This window comes from Periplaneta americana, chromosome 14, assembly GCF_040183065.1.
Source record: "Periplaneta americana isolate PAMFEO1 chromosome 14, P.americana_PAMFEO1_priV1, whole genome shotgun sequence".
Classification (NCBI taxonomy): Eukaryota; Metazoa; Arthropoda; class Insecta; order Blattodea; family Blattidae; genus Periplaneta; species Periplaneta americana.
The window spans coordinates 70,411,194-70,437,630 of record NC_091130.1 but is presented as its reverse complement, the minus strand read 5'-3'; the positions used below and the strand labels follow the sequence as shown (position 1 = coordinate 70,437,630).

The following is a 26,437-nucleotide window of genomic DNA, read 5'->3' as shown; positions in this document are numbered from 1 at the left end:
GAAGGGAGCCGGTAGGAGACAGGACAACACTGGTGTACGTTTTCTTTAAGAATGAAAGAGACATAGCTAGATCTAGATTTAAGGACAGATGCTAGTGGGGTAGACGCCAAATGGAGTCACAAGCAAATAGAAAATAAGTTTTGTAGTGATGGAATCAGTGTTTTCTCCAGAAAATAACGTCGGGGGGGGGGGGGGGAGGGGAGACTGAGAATTCCCGAATGCTGCACAACACTCTATTGCAGTGTTCCGCAACCTTTTTCTACTCACGGCACACCTTAGACTGGCCTAGACTCAACACAGCATACCAAAATGTTAATCCCCTCAGAAACCTATGATGTGACTCTCTTAATATAATAACGTAATAGAATCAAGTTAATTATTATTATTATTATTATTATTATTATTATTATTATAAAAAAGAAATCGGCTCTTGCATTATCTTATTAACAATTCATTAACTTTAATTCACTGTAGAAAGTACACATTTCTATTACTAATATTAAAGTAAATAACTCTAGGCCTACTCATACTTTCAGGCGATACTTGGGCCTGCTTGGCTGCACACAGATGGCTGATCCGTGGCGGAATCGTTGACAGTGCAAGCCTCATTTCTTCATTGAGGGATCTGAGTCTCTTCCTCTTTGATGTTTTAATTTCGTTAACAAATGCCGTTTCAATTTTCTGGGAACCATAGCAGCATACTGAGTTTTTCACCACACACAGCACACTCGGGGATTGGGCATGTTTTTTTGTCACCACACCAAGAAAATCCGTAAGATAAATAATTATCATTAAATTACTGGTGCACTATTTTTTGTTTCTTTTTTTCGGGCTCAATGGTTTCACTACTTGCACTCGCGGACGAAACACTCCGTACAAGGAACTAGTCCATCTTGAAAGTATAAAATAGTTTAATAATAATAGAAAACAGTAAAACTATCTAACAATTACAATTTTACGACCACTTCGGAGCACAACTATAATAGAACTGAAATAATATTGAAACTATTGTTGTTTTGAGACATGAAATAATTGATGTCTTGTGATTGGCCATCCAAATAACCAATCCTATTTGTCAAAATTTTTTCTCACGCCGTCTTCTAGCGAAATTTTAAATTTGGAAAAATCATTAAGAAACATTTCTTGAAAAATCCTCTGCTAAGGGTAATCTGACACGTTTTATTGAACCTGTACGTGACATTAAGAGAGTTTAGTAACTCAGATATATAAGGGTACAGTGCATCAGTTATTCATAGATTTGTAAAAGGCATATGACTCGGTTAAGAGAGAAGTTTTATATGATATTCTTATTGAATTTGGTATTCCCAAGAAACTACTTCGATTAATTAAAATGTGTCTCAGTGAAACGTACAGCAGAGTCCGTATATGTCAGTTTCTGTCAGATGCGTTTCCAATTCAATGTGGGATAAAGCAAGGAGATGCACTATCACCTTTACTTTTTAACTTCGCTCTAGAGTATGCCATTAGGAAAGTTCAGGATAACAGAGAGGGCTTGGAATTGAACGGGTTACATCAGCTTCTTGTCTATGCGGATGACGTGAATATGTTAGGAGAAAATCCACAAACGATTAGGGAAAACACGAGAATTTTACTTGAACAAGTAAAGAGATAGGTTTGGAAGTAAATCCCGAAAAGACAAAGTATATGATTATGTCTTGTGACGAGAATATTCTACGAAATGGAAATATAAAAATTGGAAATTTATTCTTTGAAGAGGTGGAAAAATTCAAATACCTGGGAGCAACAGTAACAAATATAAATGATACTCGGGAGGAAATTAAACATAGAATAAATATGGGAAAATACCTGTTGTTATTATTCAATTGAGAAGCTTCTATCATCCAGTCTATTGTCAAAAAATCTGAAAGTTAGAATTTATAAAACAGTTATATTACCGGTTGTTCTTTATGGTTGTGAAACTTGGACTCTCATTTTGAGAGAGGAACATAGGTTAAGGGTGTTTGAGAATACGGTGCTTAGGAAAATATTTGGGGCTAAGAGGGATGAAGTTACAGGAGAATGGAGAACTCTTCTCTTAAAACCACCAACACACCAACATCAGCACGTACAAATAACATCATCATTATATACTTCAATAAACGTGATGACACGTAATAGGATGTCAAATTAGAGTAGTCACCAATCGTCAAACAACATCCATTTCAAAAGCCAACGATCTCTCTAAATGAAACAATTACAAAATACACGAACATCAGCTACGCAAACTATCTTGTAACTCACAACAATTCTCAGTTATGATTACTCTAAAATATTTTATCATCATTATAAATTTTAAATTTTAACATCATTGACAAATTTTAACCATTGTATATTTAATTGTAACATGAGCTATATGTATAAAATATTCGTCTAGTCTAATTTTAAAATCCAAAGATTATCTCTATATTCATCTTGCATTATGTCATATTTACATATAGCTCATGAATCTTATGTATTACATATATTGTTTTCTATTCTTTGTCATTTGCATAATTTACTGTTATAGGTCCAGATTATATGTTTTTTGTTATATCTGAAGATGCCCTAAACGGCGAAAACGTTCATATTGTTATTACATAGCAAATAAACATTTGCAAGTTGATATGTCTTAAGACTGAAATTTATTATATATTTATTTAATAACGGTTTAATAAAGCCTCTGAAGAAAAAATTATATTAGAGAAAACCGTTTGTTTTGGTGTCACATACAACCTCCCAGAGTTAGTCGGTTTAATTACTTTTCATCCTGTATTATTAGGTGGTAATCTCAGTTGACGATATGTGTCAGAGAAAGAACAAGTGTTTGTATAAATCTTAAATCTGATTAGTGCAATATGATATTAGTCAGCAGTGTATGCAATGGAGAGGGAAAGGAACTGGCTACCCTACCCAATTATCTCCTGGCTTAGTCGCCTCGTGAGTTATGCCCTATAGATATCACTTAGGAAGTTCAAACCTGTCTTCGGAGAGCTGATTGAATATGGAGGCAATCATAGAGGAAATTACACCATTTTTTGCTGGTCCCTTGAAAAGTGTAAACGACGGGTTCTACTATATATATATCAGTCATTCCACGAAAAGTGGGAATTGTAGTTAAAAATATAAAATTTAGAAAGAAGTATTATTTCATACTACAAATAGTTTAAAACACATTAAATTTTAAGGTTCCACCTTGATTTCCTCAATTTTATAGAGGTAAAAGAAGTTTTAGGCAACTTTCTTGTAGGTACTTTTCATGTACCCAACACCGATTCCAAAATATGTGGGTTGGGCAGCCTATAGCATTCAATCTTATCAGCTGATATCAGCCATTTTTGTTTTAAAGCATGGCATAAACATTGTAGTTTCTTGAACTGATTGTTACATTTTCAAGGTATGTACCAAATTATATTTAAATGTTATTTGAAATTCAGTTAACCAATGTAGCATCCGTTACATGAAAATTGTCTTTTTTTACTATAACATTGTAAGTATTATTAGAAACAAAACCACAGCTCATGAAAGTAATTATACAGTTCCAACATTGCCTTTACATATATATTTTTGCATTTCTAAAGTGAATTAAAAACATAATGGACTGTAACGGATTCTACACTGTAACGGATTCTACATGACAACCTGTTTTCTTTTTTTACGATTTTAGGCCTAATTTTCTACAGAATCATGGCAGATCACAGTAAATACAATAATCGTATGGCTAAGCTGAAATTTAGGGCTAAGAAGAAAGAAGATAAAAAAAATGGACTGAATATCTGAAGAAAGATCGAGATAGAAATATTGGTGGATTAAACCAATTTTCAATCCGAAAAATTTTTGACATATTCTTCAATTAATCATATAGGGTGAATATTAGTACTATAAATATTGGAGAAAATATATTATTCATTTACTTTCTAATCTATTCAATACTAACTTTAACAATCATTACAATCGTTAGATCACATCAAATTTAATTTATTAATCAAACATTTTTAATAGGGAATGAAATATCCACAGTAAAAGTCCTAATATTCACCACTTTATTGTCATTAGGGGGATTAAAGTAAAAGGGACCAATTAAAGGTAAGGCGTCAGTCAGATAGAATATTGGATAATATGCTAAAACGGGCAAAGAGAGAAGCAATGAGGAAATATAGAAAAAAGAAAGCAGAAGAAAATAAGACAATAGATGGGTCAAAACCAGAAAAGGCTTTTGGGTCTTACCAGTGTACCAGCACTTTAAGAAAAGCTGTAAAAAAAAGTACAAAATATACCGTACTCAGTCCTACCATTGAGTCCTTCAAAGAAAAGGGCATGCTGTGTATGGCTCCCAAATGAGGAAGTGATATGTTGTGGTGAGATATTGCCAACTCCTGATTTCAAGACTCAAGGACATAGAGCAATGCACGAGTTTCACAAAGACGTTAATGTTAATGAGAAATAAACTTGTAAATATTAATGAGACTGTAAATATAAATTAAAGATATTTTTAGTGTATGGTACAAGTTTATAACAAATTTAAGTGATAAGTACTTTTTTTTTTTTCGGAGAAATTGTAGAAATATTCCCAACATTTGATTTCAGGACTCAACAGCACAGCTTAAATGTAAGAGTTTCTCAACGATGTTAATGTTATAATGAGAAGTAACCTTGAAAGTATTAATGAGACTAAAAACAGCTAATAATTCTTTGTACACAAAAATAAAACTCTTTTTAGTGTATGCTATATCTAACCAACAGTATTACATCGTTTTCCTATACATTTTTCCTTTAAACTTTATAATTTAATTTATTGTCAGAGTTCATTTATTTAATTTCAAATAGTAAATATTAAATTACTACACTTCAAAAATTAATTTTTTACTATCTTATACTTCATAAAAGATCCATAGCTACATATCAAAGTGACTTGTAGAATCCGTTACAATTGAATGTAGAATCCGTTACACTGTATAAAATTCATTAATAAATTACCTTTTTATCATTTCTAAAAAATTCTTGTAAAGAAATGAAGTGCAATTCTTAATATATAAACAAGAAAGAGATGAATTTGCTAACCTGATCCTAGAACCTGAACTTTCAGTGAGAATAATGGTAAGTCATGAATTTAACAGAGAGGCGGTAGCATCCGTTACAGCAGCTAAAAACAGTCAGTCTCCTTTATAACTAAGAACTGTAAAACAAAATTTTTCAGAATGAATGTTTGGCTTCCATATAATCAGAGAATTATAAAATATTTCGTAAAACTGAATTATTTTTTAGAAGAAAAGGGATTTAACGTGTGAACATGTAGAATCCGTTACAAATGGATTGGCTGATATATATATATATATATTAATTTTCAATTAGTTACTTAACAAAATCAGTAGCCATATTTAATGCAGTTGTTGAATTAATCACAAACACTGTAATCTAATTCAAAGAAAAACCAATAGGTAATTAGGATATATTCTTTATCATGCTCACATGCTCAGTAGAGAATTTGATGATTCAATCATACGTATCTATTTTCACACTTCATATCATTTTCAGTCCTCTGTCACATTTGTTGAAGTCATAACATGCGAATTAAGGAACAATACTTCATAAATTTTAAATAGCATTAAGCTTAGTTAAAAAGTTTTCAATCTCCTTTCATAGAACTTTGAAGATTCTGAGGAATTAAAGAAAAAAAAAAAAAAAAACGAGGTCAGCAATCAGTAAGGAGAATACAGATAACAAAATGCATGTTATAAGTAGGAAATGTTGAATCAAAATACAGCAACTGCACATGCTCTTCAGCATATTTTTACTGATGAAGTCTTTATAACATTCTCAGTAATAGATATGACAGTATCACTGTGTCAAGTATAAAAATTGCAATATGTTTTTCATATTTCACGATTAAATTATGTACCTATATTTAAAACTGAGGTACGAAAGTCTAAAAATGCTAACTTATAGAGTATTGTATTATTGGTACCTACAAAACTGTATAAACAAAACCTTCTTATATTCAGGTACTAGGCCTACTGAGTTACAAACAAAATAAATCTGGTGTCGGGTGTAAATATCTGAACTATATAGTTTTTACACCAACTTAACTAAGTTCCAAACTCTGCTAATATTAAGACAATAAAACACTGTAAAAATGTAATAGAAACTCAATATAAGCTGCAATAGACTTCTGTTAGGAATGCAACTGTATGCAAAATAATTTTCAAAGTATTGTGTTGGATGTAAAATGTCAGTGTCAGGTATAAAATGTACAAATGCTGATACAAGGTAATGAAACTAAATTAACAATGAACTAGGCATATTGAATATGGGATAAGACCATATTAATCCTGCCTGAAATTAAACAATGAATTTCAGAATCATCATTGATTCTGAACTTCGAAAAAACAAAACTCCAAAATTTCCTGAGAAGTCTTCGATGTGGTATACAGATGGATCAAAATCAGACTCGGAAACTGGATCAGAAGTTTATGTCATGAGACCAACGACCAGCTTAAGCTTTCCCTTGGGTAAACATGTCACTGTTTTTCAAACAGACATAAATGTAATTCAATGCGTTCATGAAAATAAAAGAAGAACTTACACAGGTAAGTATATTCTTATATTCTTGGAAAGCCAGGCTACCCTTACAGCTTTAAGTAGCCAATTGTTACTTCAGGACTGGTTCTTAATTGCCTCAATATACTTTCGACCCTGGCAGAACAGAATGAGGTTAAACTCATCTGGGTACCAGGGCATTGTGGCATTGAGGAAAATGAAATAGTTGACGAACTTGCAAGACAAGGGGCGGCTACAAAATATATTGGACCAGAGTCAGCTCTCAGAATACCTAGGTACTCTGTCAGAGAGACAATTAAAAAGTTGTCCATGACTCAACATTACAAAATCTTGATCAAGACACCAGGTATCAATCATGGGAAACAATTTATTATTAGACCATGCAACAAAAGAGCTGAAATATTACTTCAGTGTAATAGATTTCAGCTGAGAGCAATTACAGCTTTTCTCATAGGTCATGCTCCTATGAAAACGCATCTTAATATAATGGGTATACTTGAAGGTAACCTAGACTGTAAATTTTGCGGGAAGGAGACTGGAACAGCCCAGCACATAATTTGCTCCTGCAATGCACTGGCTTGCAGAAAATATTTCATCTTTGAGAAAGAATCTCTAGAACCAAAAGATTTTGAACCAAGTTCTACGAGGCGCATTCAGAAAGTAAGTTTCCCTATTTTTTTTTAAAAAAGAACACACACTTTCAGGAAAACATTTATTGGCAACAGGTACAGCAATGTTTCAGTTATTTTTCAACATAGCCACCATCAGAATTGAGACACTTGTCGTATCGTGGGATCAACTTTTGTATCCCTCTGTCGTAGAACTCTGCCACCTGTGAATGGAACCAGCATGTGACAGACGTCTTTAGCTCTTCGTCATTGCCAAAACGCTCACCGGAGGACAGGAATTTCTTGAGGTGCAAGAATACGTGAAAGCTGGGAGCAAGATCAGGACTGTAGGGTGGATGATCAAACAACTCCCAGCCAAATTCCAGCATTATCATGGAGGAGCACAACACCTGCAGTAAGCATTCCACGCCTCTTGTTTTCAATGGCACGTCACAATTTTCGCAGTGTTTCACAGTAACGGTCAGCGTTCACTGTTTCACCTCTTGGAAGGAAGTCAATGAGCAGAATGCCCTTCCTGTCCCAGAACACCGTGCACATCACTTTCTGTACCGACAGCATTTCGTCCTGACAGGAGATCCACTATGCCACCAATGCATTGACTGCTGCTTGGTTTCCGGGGTGAAGTGCAAAATCCAAGTCTCATCGCCCGTGACGATCCTGTCGAGGAACTTGTCGCCGTCATTGTGATACCGTTGCAGAAATGTCAATGCTGCTCCTAAACGTTGCATTTTGTGTTCGGGTGTCAGGTTTTTCGGCACCCACCTGGCACACACTTTTTTGAACAGCAGGTGCTTAGTGACAATCTCATGCAACAAGGATCGCGATATCTGCGGAAAATGGCTGCTCAGCTCCATAATCGTGAAGTGACAGTTCTCCATGATGCACTGCCGCACCAGCTCAACACGATCATCATTGATGAGGGACGGTCGCCCACTGGGCTCTTCATCATGGACACTTTGACGACCTTCGGAAAACTGCCTACACCAGCGACGCACCATCTGCTTACTCATGATGTTCGGCCCATAGACTTGACAGAGCTGCCTATGAATTTCAATTGGCACAATGCTTTGTGCATTAAAGAACTTTATCACCAACCGAACCTCGCAGGTGGCGGGAGAAGAAATAAGAGCTTCCATTTCGGACCACTGCTGCCATGCTACTGGCACCAGGAGGGACCTGTCCAGCTGGCATATGATTGATATATCATAGATCTGTTATGCATGCGCAATTGACACGGCTAATAATGTTTACTTTCAAGAGGAAAAAATCGGGAAACTTACTTTCTGGATGCGCCTCGTATATCTGGACTGTACACCTTAATCAAGGTAACAGGGCTGATGAATCGGTATTAAATTAAACATAGGTAGACAATAAGCCTACGACTGTGGTGTGTCTGGAGAAATGATGGGCCTAATGAGGAGAAAAAAAAATAATGAACTATAATACAAAATTAAACATAGATAGAGCTTCACACACACTTAGGTATGATTATTATACTAGGTAAATACAGTTTTAACCATTTTTTATATTTTCATCGTATTACTCCTATTTTCATTAAAAATTAATTATTCCTTGTCATTAATTGGTTTGTGAGAGCCAATTCTTTTTCACAATTATTATTTTTATTATAAAGAATTGAATATCTCCCCAGAATAATGTTGCATATTCCATCCCTGTTAGAGCTGTAGTAGCAGAATATCGAATTATTAAATGTGGAAGATATTACAAGACTTTGAAGTTGGCAGTCCCTAAAATAATGTTGCATATGATGAGAAACATGGCACGCATAAACAGCATTTCTCTATTGTGCAACTCATTAAATCATTTTAATAAAGGAAGCAGTCGGACAGTAAACATACAGAAGTGGGGGGATGCGAAAAACAAAATGCTGAGGAACAGAGGGGAGAAATATAAAACACGAAATAACAGTGAAAATAGTGAATTTGAATTATTTTTCAATGTAATTTAGGCAAAACGAAAGTGTTTGTAATATTATTTTATATTACTTAATACAGAATATTATTCATTCTTGGATACACACTTTTAACACTTCGGAGAATGACGGACACCACGTCGAAATTAGTCAGCCAGGTATTTTACCATAATATTAACACAGTAAAGTAGTTATTACTTATTCAGTGACAGAATATTAATATGTTTGTTTCGTTCAGATATACACTGTTACAGTACTGATATTCTACTACACTTGAAACAATGGATTTGGATATGCAACATTCTTATCATTTTGAATATATAATGATTGATAATGTGAGCTGTTGACTTGTTATATTATTAAAATAGTAGTAATTAAACAACCTAAAATTATTTTTGCTGCATATTTGTGGGTATATAGGCCTAAAGAATTATATTATTCATAGGTCTACTAGATGAACGGATTAAACAACATTATTCTGGGGAGGTATTCAATTTTATCTTCATGATTGGGCTATTTATAAGAAGTTCCTGATTTTGAAATGTGCATAACATTAGTTTCCAAGTCACCATTTTTCATTAATTACTTTCTTCCTCATATTTAACAACAACCCAATCATTTTCACTGTACTCTGTATTTCCTGCTGCTTCACATCTTCGTCTGTTGAATCTGGTAAAGTATCTTCTATGCCTCTACTAAGTCTGATTTCCCTCATTATTGAGTTGCTAGATGCCTTGTACAGGCAGGATATTGTGCCAATGTTGTTCCAGAAAAGTGATATTCTTGAGAATTTCCTCTTTGTCTATTATATGTAATGTGAATTGAAGGATTGCATGACTGAGCTATCTCACAAAAGTCACTTGCTGATGTGACAAATGATTTTCCCGTCCTTGCTTGCTGCCATACTGTCCTCTTCACTGTTCTGTCCAGGCCATCTACAGCCTTTTTGCCATAAGAGGTGGCAAAAAGTTCCATTGTAGTCTTACGCTATATCTGTTTTCATAATTTTTAAGATTTTAAAACAGAAATCTTTGTTTAAATTGCGAGCAGACACCCTCAGAAAAGATACTGACTTTTCTTATACAGTAGTGGAAAATGTACTTTAGAAAGTTAAATAAATGTATAGGCCTACACAGTGATTACAAATATAACCAGAATAGGCTAAAAGATTGTGCATCTAGATAATAAAACATAAATTTTATTCCTTTATAACAAACTTTTGGGCCTATTGCCTATAGGCCCTACATTCGACACCACATATTACATATATAAGGTAAGTACTACAATAAAATTAGAAAAAAACTTTGTTATCTATCAATATTCAAGTCACAGGTTTACCCGTGTAATGGCTTCTTACTTTCATAACTTTCTTAGTTTACTCAATATAAACCTTTTTGCATGTTTTGGTGTCGGGCTTAAATAAAATTTTCTGCAAAGTTTTGTAGCATAGGCTATATCAGTGAATTCCATACATTACTAAGGCTTTTCATTCTAATCAATTAGAAGTGTCAGATGTGAAATATGTTTTTAACACAGAGACAATTTCTAATAACTAATAAATTAATGATTACAAGGGCGAGAAGAAACACCTTAAATTATCATAAAGTGAGGACTTAACAAATGGCTGCATATACTCGTAATTACCATTCACATCAAATATATTATATGTAGCCTAGTTACAGGTTCTTCAGCTCCAAAATAATGTTTCAGGGACTGTTATCTACAAAATGATATATGAGAGGTACTTATTATCTCGGTTTTAAAATATGACGAATAGGCTGACCTTTTTATGAAACTGCTCATATAGTATCATATTTTCAAACACATACGACAATCCAGCAACTGACCCAAAATTTTAATACTAAAGCTCAGTAGACAAGAAGGGAGAAAGAAATTGGTAATCCTACCCCATTATATCCTGGCTTAATTGCCTCATAAGTGGTGCCTTGTTGGTATCAATAATTGTGAAGTTCATACCTGTCTTTGGACAGTAGACTAAACAACAAATCTACAAGAATAGCCTATGCAGTGGAACAAGCAAAACAAAGGCAATCTGGTCCATCTGCCTCTGTCTGTCTTCTGCATTACACCCAAACCATTCTACAAATTCAACTCCTACATCAAATAGGGCTATATCTGAAACCATTTTGCACATATCCCAAAGCTGAACTTCAAAATAACAAGTCACTGGAAGGATGAAGAGAGGAAAATCTAGGTTTTTAACATATTCCTAAATGATAGAATATAAACAAGTCAGAAATTAGATACAATGAACACTAAATGACGACTTTGGTACCAACTCAACGCAAATTTGTAATAAAAATACAAGAAAAAATGGTAATTTCCTAGAAGCTGTCGATGTTCCATAGGTCGTTTTTGCACTTAGGCCTACATTAAATTGTGTTTGCCAACCAAAAATACATAGGCTAACTGTATAATAATTTTTAAAAAGACTGAAGGCCTGTATCATCTAGGGAATCTTAAGGTTCTTTATACATTTTAATATATACAGTTTTCTATCAGCACTTAGGCCTACATGTTGTGTAGATAAATTTGTGTAAAGTATCTCATCCTGTCTGTGATAGGCTAAACTAATAGGCATCACAAAATATCCATGCTGTTTCTACTTTTTATTTAAAAATAAATTATCAGTACGTATTCGAAATCCGATTTCAATATTAGATTCAAAATTCTGTATTGAAATAAGGTTTGAGTATTGAATTAAAAATTTTGTACATATCAATCTTTGGGCACTTTAAATTAAAATTCTGTAAAAAAATAATATCTTTTGAAAAACATTATTTTCGAATAAATTCGTGCTAAAACAAAAATTTCACGTACCGGTATATTCAAGATTTCACGTCATTTCGCGACTTTAAACTTCGGATATTTTGATCTGAAAGGGCTTGAAACAAAATGTTTGTTTTTATTAGTTGAAAACTCATAAGTTATTTCGCAAATTCATATTTTGAGAAAACTAGATAAACTCTAATGATGATTCATTCTGTGATAGAAAAATGTTGGTTACTTTAATGCAAACCAAAATATTAGAGCTAATGTTTTATTTTATTTTATCTTTTATTATTATTTTTTTTTTTTTTTTTTTGGTTGAATGTGTCACAAAAAGTATATTGTTGGTCAGGTCAAAGAAAAAAAAAATGGACTGACAAAAGAATTTAGAATATTTTTCCTTCCAGAGAATAAAGATGCTAGTGAGGTCTCACCAGCGAATAGGGATTATAAAGAATGGACACTTTGCGTCAGTACCTTTGATGTAGCCGGACTGATTTCAATGACCTTCAAGCCAGCTAAAGCATGAGATTCTGCTTTCTCCCTAGAGTTGGCGCTGACATCACACCAGCTAGCAGTCGACACAGAGGAAATATAACACATATAATTAATACATCTAGCTACATTATGTACTCAAATAAAATCAATTGGATCCATAAAATAATAAATCCGTCATTAACTGTAATGTCTAGACTCTAGATTTCCTTTATAATGAGAGTTGAGACGTTGACCCCAACAACAATTAAAATATATAATGATTTGATAGCGCTGAAAATTGAAAAACAAAACTCTTACGAGAAGTAAAACCATATACCTATATTATATTATATACAAATATTAAACGAATTCGATACTTAATATTATAATGTACTATATTATTTTATAGTATAATTTATGATATCTCAAATGTAAAATATTATTATTACGACTAGTTTGTCACTGAGAAATAAGGAAAAGCTGTTAACTTGAATTTATTTGAAACAAAGCGTTACTGGATTATGCAATAAGGTAGGCGATGTTTGGATCCTGTGTCTCAACTCTATTCTCAATTATTATCTTAGCGTATGCTCAATTATACTAACCTCTAGCGCTCGAAAATGGAACTATACGCTGGCGCACAGAGAAACAAAACACAGGAAAATTCGCTCATTGCCCATTCTTTACAATCCCTATTCGCTGGTCTCACTAACTCATATACCTACATACAAAGATTCTGGGAAGAGAATATCTCCCCAGAGAAAGAAATTTCCTTTTGTGTCACACCTTGAATTCATCACAATTCTACCCTCATAGTATCTATTGAGAAAAAATTCTACTTTCAAATAGAATGGATATAATGCACTTTGGAACAGTAATCAGCATGTCCGACTGCGAAACTAGGCGGCATGGGTTCGAATCCTTGTGGACCAATTGCCTGGCTGAGGTTATCAGGAGTTTTCCCTGGACCCATTATGAGCAAATGCTGGATGACTTTCGTTATCATCACCATCTTCATCCACAATGCCTGCATACTTCCACACTCATATCATTCTACCATGTAGGCCTAACACAATCCGACCTAATGGGCGCAGCAACCTCAGAACAGGATTCTTCATCATAATAATAAAAAGTAGGCAGAAGCGCAAATGCTACACATCAATATACGCGGTGTTAGCAAAAAAAGAAGTAATAAAGAAAACCAATGGACATAAAACTGTGAAGCTCTTTAGGTGTCGAATGCGTGAAAGCCTACACTAGTGAGTGAGCAACATATCAACTGGACGCTGTACCAGTTTTTTCAAATTATGTCCAAACTAATTTATATTAATCTGGTAGGCCTAAAACACTTTCGTGCGTCACTTTTGTGTTTATTAACTTTTAGGCCTAGCTAAAGCTGATATTTCATCATAAATCCTTATTCTTGACAAGAAATATTAGCTGCATGTAATTATCATCCCATAGGAATACTCTAAAATTTGGGGAAAACGAGTGTTCAGGTAGTTCCGATGATTTTGGACGTGAAAATGATCGAATTTCTTGCGTAGTTGGATTTCAAAATTCAAGGATATTATAGGTAAATATTTCAAAAACAGCAAATTGTTCGGGAATAAGTATAGTAAATTACGTGTGAAATGAAAGGTGCGTTGTAATGGAAGTGCAGACGTGATTTCCAGTGAAGAAAAGGAACGTGGGAACATAAAACACACGGTACGATGTAATGTGAAAAACGCAAAACTTGTATGAATTCAATAAACACTGGAATACAGTGAAGCACAACAAAGGCTATAATAATGAAATAGACACAAAATTTCTAGCCTAGGTATATTGTAACTTCGTTTCCACATCAGCTCGTACTGGCATCACTAACAAAAAATCACTTGGGTTTGAAAATCCTGCTGAGATTCGCATATGCAAGGCGTAATAAAAGCCTAAACTAACCTAACCTGTTAGATTTGTATATACAAGACAAAACAAAAGACTAACCTAACCTGTACAAGATTGGTATATGCAAGACACAGCCTGAGTGTGCACTAGCATGAAACTTTCGTAATGTCACCAAAGTTATGTTGGTATTACATAGGAGATAGCCTAGCTAAAGATGTGGAAGCGAAGTGGGAAGGGAAATACCTCAGCGCTCATTTAACCAAAATCGGAATAAGAATTATGCAATGATTACTGTAACTCATTTATTGCCTACTATTCTATTTTAATAACAGATACTCAATAAAAGTACTGAAATAGTTCTTAATGATGACACCTTCTACTATTCACTGAAAGCTATTCGAGTAACAGCCAAAAGAAATTAGAATACTTTAAAAAAAAAAGTAGGACCAAGCGATACTTTTAATTTTGAAAAAATATATACCACCAGAAGTAGTACTGTAGGCCTAATGGGTACATACAGTCTAGATATTGCACAAGAACCATTCAAAGGAAAATTCCAATCACATCCTTCAGGACGTAATATTCAACTACTACAAACAGTTCGTGAACTATTTCAATCCATACGAAAATGTTTTGTCTGACATGAACCGAACATATAGGACTTAATACACAAATATCTTACCTATTGCTTAAATAATTCAACATTTTCCAGGTAAAAACTGTACACCATTATTCTCGTTATTAATACACGCGCTATCATAATCTTGGTTACTGAAATCTGAATCAAGATAGTCAATTCAAAAGCATGACAGAACAATCCAGAGATATCCTAGACAGAAGGTCAAAACATGATCACCGTGGAACGCGATTCGATGCTTGACAGTAGCTTTAATGTTATTAGAACTATAAAAACCAATGGCTACTTGCGAAACATTATTTGCGTCCTTGAAATAATTAATCAACTACATTTGATCACCAATGCCTAAATGACTGCACTAACCTATAAATGAATACGGACGTTTGATTTTAAAAAACATGCCAAAAAAGTGGATCAGATCATACTACGTGACTACCCAAAATGAATACTTCTAAAAGTTCTCACCATATCACCTTGTCCAAAACACTCAAAACTACATAATACAACTAAATCTTTACAGTAAGAAATAAGTTTTTTTATTTTTTTCAACCGATTTTGATGGCGATGGGAGCCATTTTATCATGTAGAATAACAACTTACCAATTTTTAACTGTAGTTCTCGTTTGAAGAGGAGTATTCCTCTAGCTATACTTCCTGTCACTTTATAATCACACACATGTCTTTCACACATACATTTCTGGTAATTTCACTCTCAAGTCATTTAATTTTGCTCCCGTAACGGCAAATAGAATCCATTTCAACAATTGACACTGTGCGCTTCCCTCTCGCGCATTTGTCAATGAAAACGCTTATCGAATTCATCAAAATATGGCCAACTTCGGCTCATTTACAGAAGAGTAACAAATTCCAGGCTCCTGCAAAAAGGGAAGCAACATTAATCATTTACAATAGCATAGAAATTCAGTTCTATCGTTTGCAAAAGGAAATAATATAATTGCAGTAAAATGTAAAATCGGTACTTTCGTATTACGAATCGATTTCGTAGCACCATCTATTGTCAGGAAACATAAGCTACAATGAAATTCGCTACAACTTCGTGTGTGCCGTCGGGGAAACAGACTACTGCAAACGTGTTTATTCGTCAGTCACGCATGTGCCTGTAGCCTGTATAAATATAATCCCTGATCTTAATCCTATAGATAATGTGATCAGGGATAGTAGTAGAATCACTTCGCACTTTTCATTTTTTGACCAAATTCATTAGATTTTGATATAAGTAGAGCGATATATAACTACAACGTCTTTGAAGTAGAGTGAGACTGACATCATCGTCAACGTCAATTAAGATTTGAGCATATTTTGTTTCCATAGGAATTGTTCAGAGATATTCGAAACAACTCAAGGGGAAACAATATCCATGATCAAACTCCTGCTGGGAATCGAACTCGTGACTACTTGTTACAAAATAGTCGTGTAAGGTACTATTTACTATAATGTATCATTATTCTCAGAGGTGACTCCTTAAATAAGTTACTGTGGAACAAACAACCACTCAGTGTCTATCGTGTCGTATGACAAAATATGCCAAACTCGCATTATCCGCAATCTGTTGCCCCCTCGAAATCAATTTTACAATTTCACGTGGTTTGCATTCAACTGTTGGCAACAGGCAAAAATCTTGAACAGGCTAGCCAATAAGAACAGGTTAGCCAATGCGGTGATTTTATCACCATATTCGGGGGGGGGGGGTCACAGATTAGCAAGATTAATTTCATTTTTCAGCATATTGAAATCATGGTCAATTCTTTATAATATGAACACAAGTATGACATTAAACTGAGAATAGGATTATATTTTAAGATAATGCACCTACAATCTTTCTTTTGGAACGATCGGTCCTGAATAAATGTTATCATAACGATCGCTTGAGTTATAATATTATTATTTAATGCGATTTCAGTCGACGCAACTATCGAATCAACTTTCAATTAAAATTGAAATCATCTGAAATGTAAGTGTGACTTCCAATTTTGTTCTAGAACTGTCAATAATTTGGAGATATCGTCTTTATTGAGTTGGCTACGCAGTGGGAGAAATTAGAAACATACAAAATGGCGTCACCATTGGAAAATCTGGAGACGCAGTTGGAACTTTTCATTGAAAATGTGAGACAAATAAGAATCATTGTTGGCGATTTCCAACCTCAAGGCCAAAATGTACTAAATCAGAAGATGTAAGTGTGTTTGATTAATAGTTAACGTTGTGTCAATTAATAAGCTGAAGTACTTCCTTTGTGAAGGTAGTGTTGAGTTAGTACATGAGAAATACCTTAATACTACAAATTTTTAAACGTATTTAATAACTAATTTATTTCAGACAAGGTCTTGTTCAGGGACTGCAAGAAATTGATAAACTGAAGTCACAGGTGCAAGAAGTACATGTGCCTTTGGAAGTATTCGAGTAAGTTTTGCAATTATAATAAATGGCATTGATACTTCTTCTCTTCTACTCTGTTTCCTCCAGAATTACGTAAACTCTGGGGTCGTTTATGATCAATGGCTAAATCTGAAAGAACAGATCGCCAGTAGAGGAAGTTATCCCTATTCTCACCACATGGCACCTGCTTTCTCTGTCTACTGTCTATCCCCCGCCCCGGTGGCTTACTTCCAAGCTCACCATAATCAAATGTGCATTCCACACTCATGCATTTAGCATAACACAATACACTTAAATTACACCTATTAACAAGCTCAGTTCCGCCAAAATTAAATGTGCAATCGACATTCACGTGGTAAAAATTATAGCCTACCGATTAACTAGCTCACTTTCGCAAAAATTAATGTATATTCGACAGCCCTCACGTGGCAACAGTTACACCAATAACAAATTTAAAATGACCGTACTTAGCATAACACAACACTCACCTGCAGTGGCGATTTCTCTTAAGGAGCACAGGAGCAGTACACCACCTCTTCAAATAACACATGTTTTTAAATTTACTGTATATCAATGAGCTGCAGTAGACTATGTGAGCGACATAATTCTTTATTATAATACAGTACTATGTAAAAATAACGCTGCACGTGTACTGGTCTTGTTGACGCCTGGGACTTAGGTTTACCACTCGACACTTGCGGCACACTGTTCCATTCGAGCATGCGCAGTAGTAGAGTTTCACTGGCAGGCTTTGGAGCATGTTAGGGAGCCAGTACAATGTGCGTAAGAGGGGTTAGGAGCACTTTCAGATGTGTTCTGCAGTCGCTGTTTGCCCGTTCTATCATAAATATTGCAATGAATAGTGTGCAAAATCTTTTAAATATGTAATTTTCTGTAAGAACTTTACACGAAAAGATAAAAATAAAGAAGATGGGTAGACGTACACAGGAATTAAAATTATAAGTGACGAAGGATAGTAATCAGCCAATCCATTTGTAACGGATTCTACATGTTGACACCTTAAATCCCTTTTCTTCTAAAAAATAATTCAGTTTTAAGAAATATTTTATAATTCTCTGATTATATGGAAGCCAAACATTCATTCTGAAAAATTTTGTTTTACAGTTCTTAGTTATAAAGGAGACTGACTGTTTTTAGCTGCTGTAACGGATGCTACCGCCTCTCTGTTAAATTCATGACTTACCATTATTCTCACTGAAAGTTCAGGTTCTAGGATGACGTTAACAAATTCATCTCTTTCTTGTTTATAGGCTATATGAAGAATTACACTTCATTTCTTTACAAGAATTTTTTAGATATGATAAAAAGGTAATTTATTAATGAATTTTATACAGTGTAACGGATTCTACATTCAATTGTAACGGATTCTACAAGTCACTTTGATATGTAGCTATGGGTCTTTTATGAAGTATAAGATAGTAAAAAATTAATTTTTGAAGTGTAGTAATTTAATATTTACTATTTGAAATTAAATAAATGAACTCTGACAATAAATTAAATTATAAAGTTTAAAGGAAAAATGTATAGGAAAACAATGTAATACTGTTGGTTAGATATAGCATACACTAAAAAGAATTTTATTTTTGTGTACAAAGAATTATTAGCTGTTTTTAGTCTCATTAATACTTTCAAGGTTACTTCTCAATATAACATTAACATCGTTGTGAAACTCTTACATTTAAGCTGTGCTGTTGAGTCCTGAAATCAAATGTTGGGAATATTTCTACAATTTCTCCGAAAAAAAAAAAGTACTTATCACTTAAATTTGTTATAAACTTATACCATACACTAAAAATAGCTTTAATTTATATTTACAGTCTCATTAATATTTACAAGTTTATTTCTCATTAACATTAACGTCTTTGTGAAACTCGTGCATTGCTCTATGTCCTTGAGTCTTGAAATCAGGAGTTGGCAATATCTCACCACAACATATCACTTCCTCATTTGGGAGCCATACACAGCATGCCCTTTTCTGTGAAGGACTCAGTGGTAGGACTGAGTACGGTACATTTTGTACTTTTTTTTACAGCTTTTCTTAAAGTGCTGGTACACTGGTAAGACCCAAAAGCCTTTTCTGGTTTTGACCCATCTATTGTCTTATTTTCTTCTGCTTTCTTTTTTCTATATTTCCTCATTGCTTCTCTCTTTGCCCGTTTTAGCATATCATCCAATATTCTATCTGACTGACGCCTTACCTTTAATTGGTCCCTTTTACTTTAATCCCCCTAATGACAATAAAGTGGTGAATATTAGGACTTTTACTGTGGATATTTCATTCCCTATTAAAAATGTTTGATTAATAAATTAAATTTGATGTGATCTAACGATTGTAATGATTGTTAAAGTTAGTATTGAATAGATTAGAAAGTAAATGAATAATATATTTTCTCCAATATTTATAGCTACTAATATTCACCCTATATGATTAATTGAAGAATATGTCAAAATTTTTCGGATTGAAATTTGGTTTAATCCACCAATATTTCTATCTCGATCTTTCTTCAGATATTCAGTCCATTTTTTTTATCTTCTTTCTTCTTAGCCCTAAATTTCAGCTTAGCCATACGATTATTGTATTTACTGTGATCTGCCATGATTCTGTAGAAAATTAGGCCTAAAATCGTAAAAAAAAGAAAACAGGTTGTCGTGTAGAATCCGTTACAGTGTAGAATCCGTTACAGTCCATTATGTTTTTAATTCACTTTAGAAATGCAAAAATATATGTAAAGGCAATGTTGGAACTGTATAATTACTTTCATGAGCTGTGGTTTTGTTTCTAATAATACTTACAATGTTATAGTAAAAAAAGACAATTTTCATGTAACGGATGCTACATTGGTTAACTGAATTTCAAATAACATTTAAATATAATTTGGTACATACCTTGAAAATGTAACAATCAGTTCAAGAAACTACAATCTTTATGCCATGCTTTAAAATAAAAATGGCTGATATCAGCTGATAAGATTGAATGCTATAGGCTGCCCAACCCACATATTTTGGAATCAGTGTTGGGTACATGAAAAGTACCTACAAGAAAGATGCCTAAAACTTCTTTTACCTCTATAAAATTGAGGAAATCAAGGTGGAACCTTAAAATTTAATGTGTTTTAAACTATTTGTAGTATGAAATAATACTTCTTTCTAAATTTTATATTTTTAACTACAATTCCCACTTTTCGTGGAATGACTGTAATAGAGAAGTGACAAGAAAATTCAACATTCGGACTTGCGAAAAATACAATATGTGGCTGCAATATAAAAGACGCTGTATTTTGTTTTGTTATGAATTGTATTTATTCTTCTGTTTGAATGTAGGACTGTGCGTAGTAACTAAATAATTTTGATTATCGTTCTGTAGGTATGATTGATTTGAAGCACATGAATGAAAGAAATAAAAACACCATTCTTCAGCTGCACACTCAACAATAATGTTAAATTAGCAGTGTTGGGTCAAACAAACATACAGACACAATTGGATTGTTGCACTTCACAATGATAAAGTTACCAAGAACAGATATGTGCGTGCGGTTTTGTTGCTTTAAGAGGTCACGAAGAGGGAAACTCATCTTTAAACGCTAGTATTTTTCTTGGCCTGATCAATTTTAGTTCTGAATTAGACGCACTCTTAAGGAACATTTGGAAAGAGAAACAGTGTTTAAGAGCACATCAAACACTATACAGAACGAAGTCCTTCAAGCCATTTTGATGTATGCCATGATGAGATTTCAAAGAAATAAAGAAAGCTGCTGACTTTTAGCAGTTAAGGCTGATGAGACGACACACATATCGAATGCTTGTGAACGTGTGAACTGTGTTATAAAACGCAATATAGCGAAAACAATATTATTTATGGTGTGCTGCAATAGAAATTGAACACTTTACTTTGCTATCTATATCTACATATGTAACATATATTAGTAGTTATGTCGTGGTTAGTACCTATAATAATAATAATAATAATATGATAATCATAATCATAATAAATATTTGTGCACCACCAGGATTATTTATCACCACACGCCACTGCTCACCTGTGAAAATAACACTATTGGAAACCCAAACTCGCCTCCCTCGCTCAGATGTTATCTCCCCATTGAACCTAAGTAGATACATTTTTCCCATTTTCAAGATGTGTCGTCATAGCCGTGCAATCTAAAGCATTACTCATTACCCACAGTGTGTGTTTCATATGCAACTTCGGCATATCGAGTCCCACTGTAAGCAAAGATATAAGAAGAAGAAAAAAAGAGAAGAGCAGAAGTGAGAGATGAAATGGAGTTCTACTTTTGCTTCCTAGATGACATTTTCTTTTTCCACTTTCCTCCACTAGGTATCAACCCCTACTTCCTAGTGGAGGGGATAGTGGACGGAGCTTCTACGATCTGTTCAGATTTTCCTATTAGAACACTAAGGAAAAATGAGTGGAAAGCGTTAAAATTTTGAAAATGTTAAAGAAAAACAAACCTGAAAGTAAATTCAAAATACAATAACTAAAAAGAAAAAACTTCAAATATAGACAACTTCAAAGCTACATTTTAATTTATAATAACGATCAACTTAACATTTCTAACCTAATATAGTCTAACCTAACCTATGTCAACGACGAAACAGTTCAGTAAATAGCAAACTACATCACTTACCTTACATTAATGAAGACGTTGATACATTTCTCCCACTTCCATGAAAAAAATAATGCATGCATTCATGATGATCTGAATATGCTGTCTTGAACATGAACTCTGCTAAATATCCGTCATCAGTAAATACAACCTCCACACAAACCATGATCACGAGACATAGAACTACACACTCCTTTCATCACCAGAACTAATGTCAAAGTGTCAGAGACAAAATGAAAACAATCGATTATCGAATTAATGTGACGCCATCAAACATCGACTCGTGACAGGATCTTGCACGGACTTGGTTATTAAAGACCTAAATTAACCAAACCTAACCTGCATGAGAGGTTAGCACATGTACCAGAGCCAAACGGTTGCTATCCTTTTATAAACATCAAACACAAAATGGCTGACCACCACTTCCAATTGACCGATATCCGTAAGTACATAAATATACAGACTGGACTGCTCGAATGTACTAATTTCAATTGTATGTGACTGGTAAACGGTTGAAGATATAAACCTACAGTAACGTTTATATGAAAGGAAAACTCAACAAGTTTCGACATGCACATCACCATATCTCTACGTGAGCTCCAGCTGTCACTGTGACGATATCGAGGCGATGAACGATTTCTTGCCAAGCACGTTGGAGCATGTCTTCTGGAATGCTCTCAATAGCCTCTATGATGCACTCCCGAAGATCACGAAGGTCTCTGACTGGGGTGGCGTACACTTTATCTTTGACGTAGCCCCAGAGAAAGAAATCGAGTGGTGTTAAATCCGGAGATCTGGGGGGCAAGCGATCGGTCCTCCCCTACCAATCAAATGGCCAGGGAACACTTTGTCTAAAGTCGTATGAACGTCATTGAACCAGTGTGGACGAGCGCCATCTTGCTGGAAAAGGATGTTAGGCTGCAGGTTTTCAATTTGTGAAAAGAACTGCTCCAGCATGTCAAGATATGTGGTACCACACACAGTTTTCTCGGCGAAGAAAAACGGTCCAATGACCTGCTGTGACAAAACGCACCACACATTTAACTTGGGACTATCACAAACCTGCTCTTGTATAGCATGAGGATTCTGTGATCCCCAGATCCGCATATTATGCTGGTATATTTTACCTGACATATGGAACATGGCTTCGTCCGAGAAGAAAATCTTGGACATAAAATCAGGATCAGCGCCGAGACTGTCTAGCATCATATTGGCGAATTCCACTTGTTTGGGTTTGTCATCCGGCTCCAGACGTTGCATTAACTGCACTTTGTATGCGTACAATTTGAGACATTTGTGGACAATTTGTTGCAATGTTGATTTTGGTACTTGAAGTTCCTGCGAAGCTCTTTTTAATGACTTCCACGGGCTTCACTCATATGCAGCTTGAACATTTGCAACCATTTTGTCGGATGTTCTACGACCACCACCATGCTTCTTCAACACCGATCCTGTAGCAAAAAATGTATCGTGCCACTTCTTAATGCTTTTAGCAGTTGGAACATCATGGTTAAACACTCGCCGATACTCCCTTTGAACTCTAACAATTGATTTAAACTCTGCATACCACAACACAGTGTGCGCTTTCATCTGCGGTGTCCCCATTTTGACAATCGATACAATCTACGAAAAGAAACTGTGTCTGTGCACCATCTACCAACAGGATTCGAAACTTGTTGAGTTTTCCTTTCATATAAACGTTACCGTAAGGTTCTATCTTCAACTGTTCACCAGTCACATACAATTGAAATTAGGTACATTCGAGTAGTCCATCCTGTAATAAATCTAAACTACGATTATTTCTGCTCACTTTTTCTAAGTGTTTCCACATTAGGAATAATAATCAGAAGTACGTGTAATGTTGCAATCAAGATTTGAATCGTCATCTGCCTTCATACTCCAAAACCACAAGTACTATGTACTTCAAATTTTTTCATCGCAACAAGTGAACGGAAATGGTAATAGACATCAAAACTCAACACACATACTTTATTAATCAGCATTTATAATTTATAGAATAAGTCATAGTCATAACTTATGTACAGTGTATAGCCATTGGTTTTAACTTTTTAACTATTCAATGTTTTAACTCTTTGAAAATATGTGTATACTTTTATCAATGCTACCGATATCGTAATTCCATAATAATAATTCACATAGTGTTTTATTCTACTTAAAATTTTACCTAATGCTCTAATTTAGAACAATATTTAAACATATATTGTACTATATTCATATCAATCTTGATACAACTATATTTCATATTTATACAACATTACATGCATGTACAATCACATAATTACCTCGACTTATATTATCTTATGTTCACATTATATGAAGACACATAATAGACAAAGAGGTAGAGTTCATGCTTTCACGACCTCGATACTACATAAGGTAGTGTGGTCAGCAGTACATTCTGATTGTTCTGGAGCTTTGGCAATGACATAAAATTCTTGCCAATATTCGGGATTGAATCCGGGAGGACTTTTTTTTTTCTTTTTGCTAGTCATTGTTGTTCATGTCATATTATGAAATGATGTTACATAATTTGAATTGTTAATATGTACTCTTCTCCTTTTCATTAATGTGCACAATAAAAGGACATCACCTCTGCTTTCAGAACAAGTTTCGATTTCAGTGCACAGTTCATTTTAATAACATATTCAGCCATATAGTTTCATGTTAATGGTGCCTGTGTGTGTACATATAATATAAGCTTTTTTATTTATTTTTTTCCAGCTACATTGATCAAGGACGTAATCCACAACTTTATACAAAAGATTGTATTGAAAAAGCACTGACAAAAAATGAGCAAGTGAAAGGAAAAATTGATGCTTATAGGAAGTTCAAAGCTCATCTTCTCGTTGAACTCAACAGTGTCTTTCCAAATGAATTAACGAAGTATCGTGCCATCAGAGGAGATGAACGCCCACTTACTTGAAGCTTCAGGAATCTGTGTACTATGAATTTTAACAGAATTCTAAGTAACTGTGGTTTACTGTTTTGTTGTGTATTTTATGGACTGCTGTGTATAAGCCAATACACTTTATGACAGTGAAAGATGGGTAATGTGGTTGAAGTTAGTGTTATGTATTGATGCAAAATATTTTTCTTTTGGAATTCTATGATTACATGTATAGAAATATTTCAGAACTGAATGTAACAAAAATATGTTCTAATAAGGAAGTTTCTTTTTTCCTCCCAGAGGGAAACTATAGTCTCCTCTACCAGTGTACTAATATAAAACATGAATTTAGTAGCTGTAAGCTTTGAGAGCCCACAAGCGTAACTACACATCAACATAATTTACATCCTTAGACAAATAAAACTAGCATTATGAACTTCTTCTGTTTGTACGTTTTACTTCTTCTGTAGCAGTTCAGTTCATCATATTATCACTGCTATGCCAGTTCGTAGTTATAGTTTATTTTGTGGAACTATCATTGAACAGAAACCATAAATGAAAGAATAGAGGGAAACCTAATAAAGATATAAATAATTGGTTAACTAGCGGCCTTAGTCGTGTTAATTATGTAAGATTTGTGTGGCTTACAGCTGTTTCAGTGCTTCACGCACCATCCTCAGAGCCTACTAGATCTCAGTGTCATCTCGAACTTCTCTGCCTGTTATGTGGGTGTGTTTGATTGTTGAAAGGTGTTGAAGTGTGGAGTCACATAGTGTGTGTGTACTGACACAAATTCTCAACACACAGATCTATTTCAGTACACACACACCATTTGACTCCACACTTCACCACCTTTCAACAAACACACCCACATAACAGGCAGAGAAGTTCGAGATGACGCCGACATCTAGTAGGCTCTGAGGATGGTGCGGTAAGCACTGAAACAGCTGTAAGCCGCACAAATCTTACATAATTAATACGAATAAGTCTGCTAGTTAACCAATTAATTATATTCAAGTGTTAAAAGTAGTGTACACAAGATTCAAAATGGAAAGATATAAACTTTCGTTTTCCGCATTACATACAATATATTTTTATAATAAAATGCCATCTTGCTCCATTTATAACTTCAATAATACAGGGTGTCCTGTGATCTTTTAGCTCGGTTGGGTCTGGAATGAGTAATGCTCTGACAGTACAGTACTGTCCAAAGTTGAGGCATGTCGATTGCTGACCTACAGGCAGTAAGACTACAGTCTAGTATATACAGTCACGAAGCTCAATACGTAGTAAATATGCATCCATAGATAGTTGCTAACCACTAGGATCGCTACTATCGCCTCATTACAGACAATGCGAAATAGTACCTGCACAGTCTATTGTTCCTAGTACCCTCATAAACTCGAGCTTCGTGACTGGATGTACTAGACTGTGGTATGACTCTAAACCTTCTTGTGATAAGAGTCATTCTGTTCTGTCCCCGTGTTTATGAGTAGAGTAAATAAACTTGTTTGTGATATGACTTGTTTCTGTTATGTTTGCTACGTGTGCAAAATATGAAAGTCAGTGTCGAAGAAC

At 34.4% G+C, this 26,437-nt stretch overlaps 2 protein-coding genes across 3 annotated transcripts in view; one reads left to right on the top strand and one right to left on the bottom strand.

Annotated features, from left to right (window-relative positions):
- Positions 1-15,868, bottom strand: part of Snrk (SNF related kinase) — a 238,584-nt gene extending 222,716 nt beyond the window's left edge. For both annotated transcript variants that reach the window (XM_069845546.1, XM_069845545.1), the window contains exon 1: positions 15,509-15,868. The gene's annotated coding sequence lies outside the window, so the exon portion shown is untranslated. The remainder of the gene's footprint in view (positions 1-15,508) is intronic.
- Positions 15,869-16,761: 893 nt separating this feature from the next.
- Positions 16,762-25,299, top strand: MED10 (mediator complex subunit 10). The gene is made up of 3 exons (XM_069845548.1): positions 16,762-17,102; positions 17,246-17,329; positions 24,694-25,299. The coding sequence occupies exons 1-3, from the start codon at positions 16,981-16,983 to the stop codon at positions 24,893-24,895; spliced, it is 408 nt and encodes a 135-aa protein (XP_069701649.1). The 5' UTR covers positions 16,762-16,980; the 3' UTR covers positions 24,896-25,299.
- The last annotated feature ends 1,138 nt before the right edge of the window (positions 25,300-26,437 follow it).

Excerpts from the sequence above, each read along its gene's own strand:
- MED10 (XM_069845548.1), top strand. The coding sequence starts at position 16,981 with ATGGCGTCACCATTGGAAAATCTGGAGACGCAGTTGGAACTTTTCATT. Across the intron at positions 17,103-17,245 it reads AATGTACTAAATCAGAAGAT|ACAAGGTCTTGTTCAGGGAC; the intron begins GTAAGTGTGTTT and ends AATTTATTTCAG. Across the intron at positions 17,330-24,693 it reads GTGCCTTTGGAAGTATTCGA|CTACATTGATCAAGGACGTA; the intron begins GTAAGTTTTGCA and ends ATTTTTTTCCAG.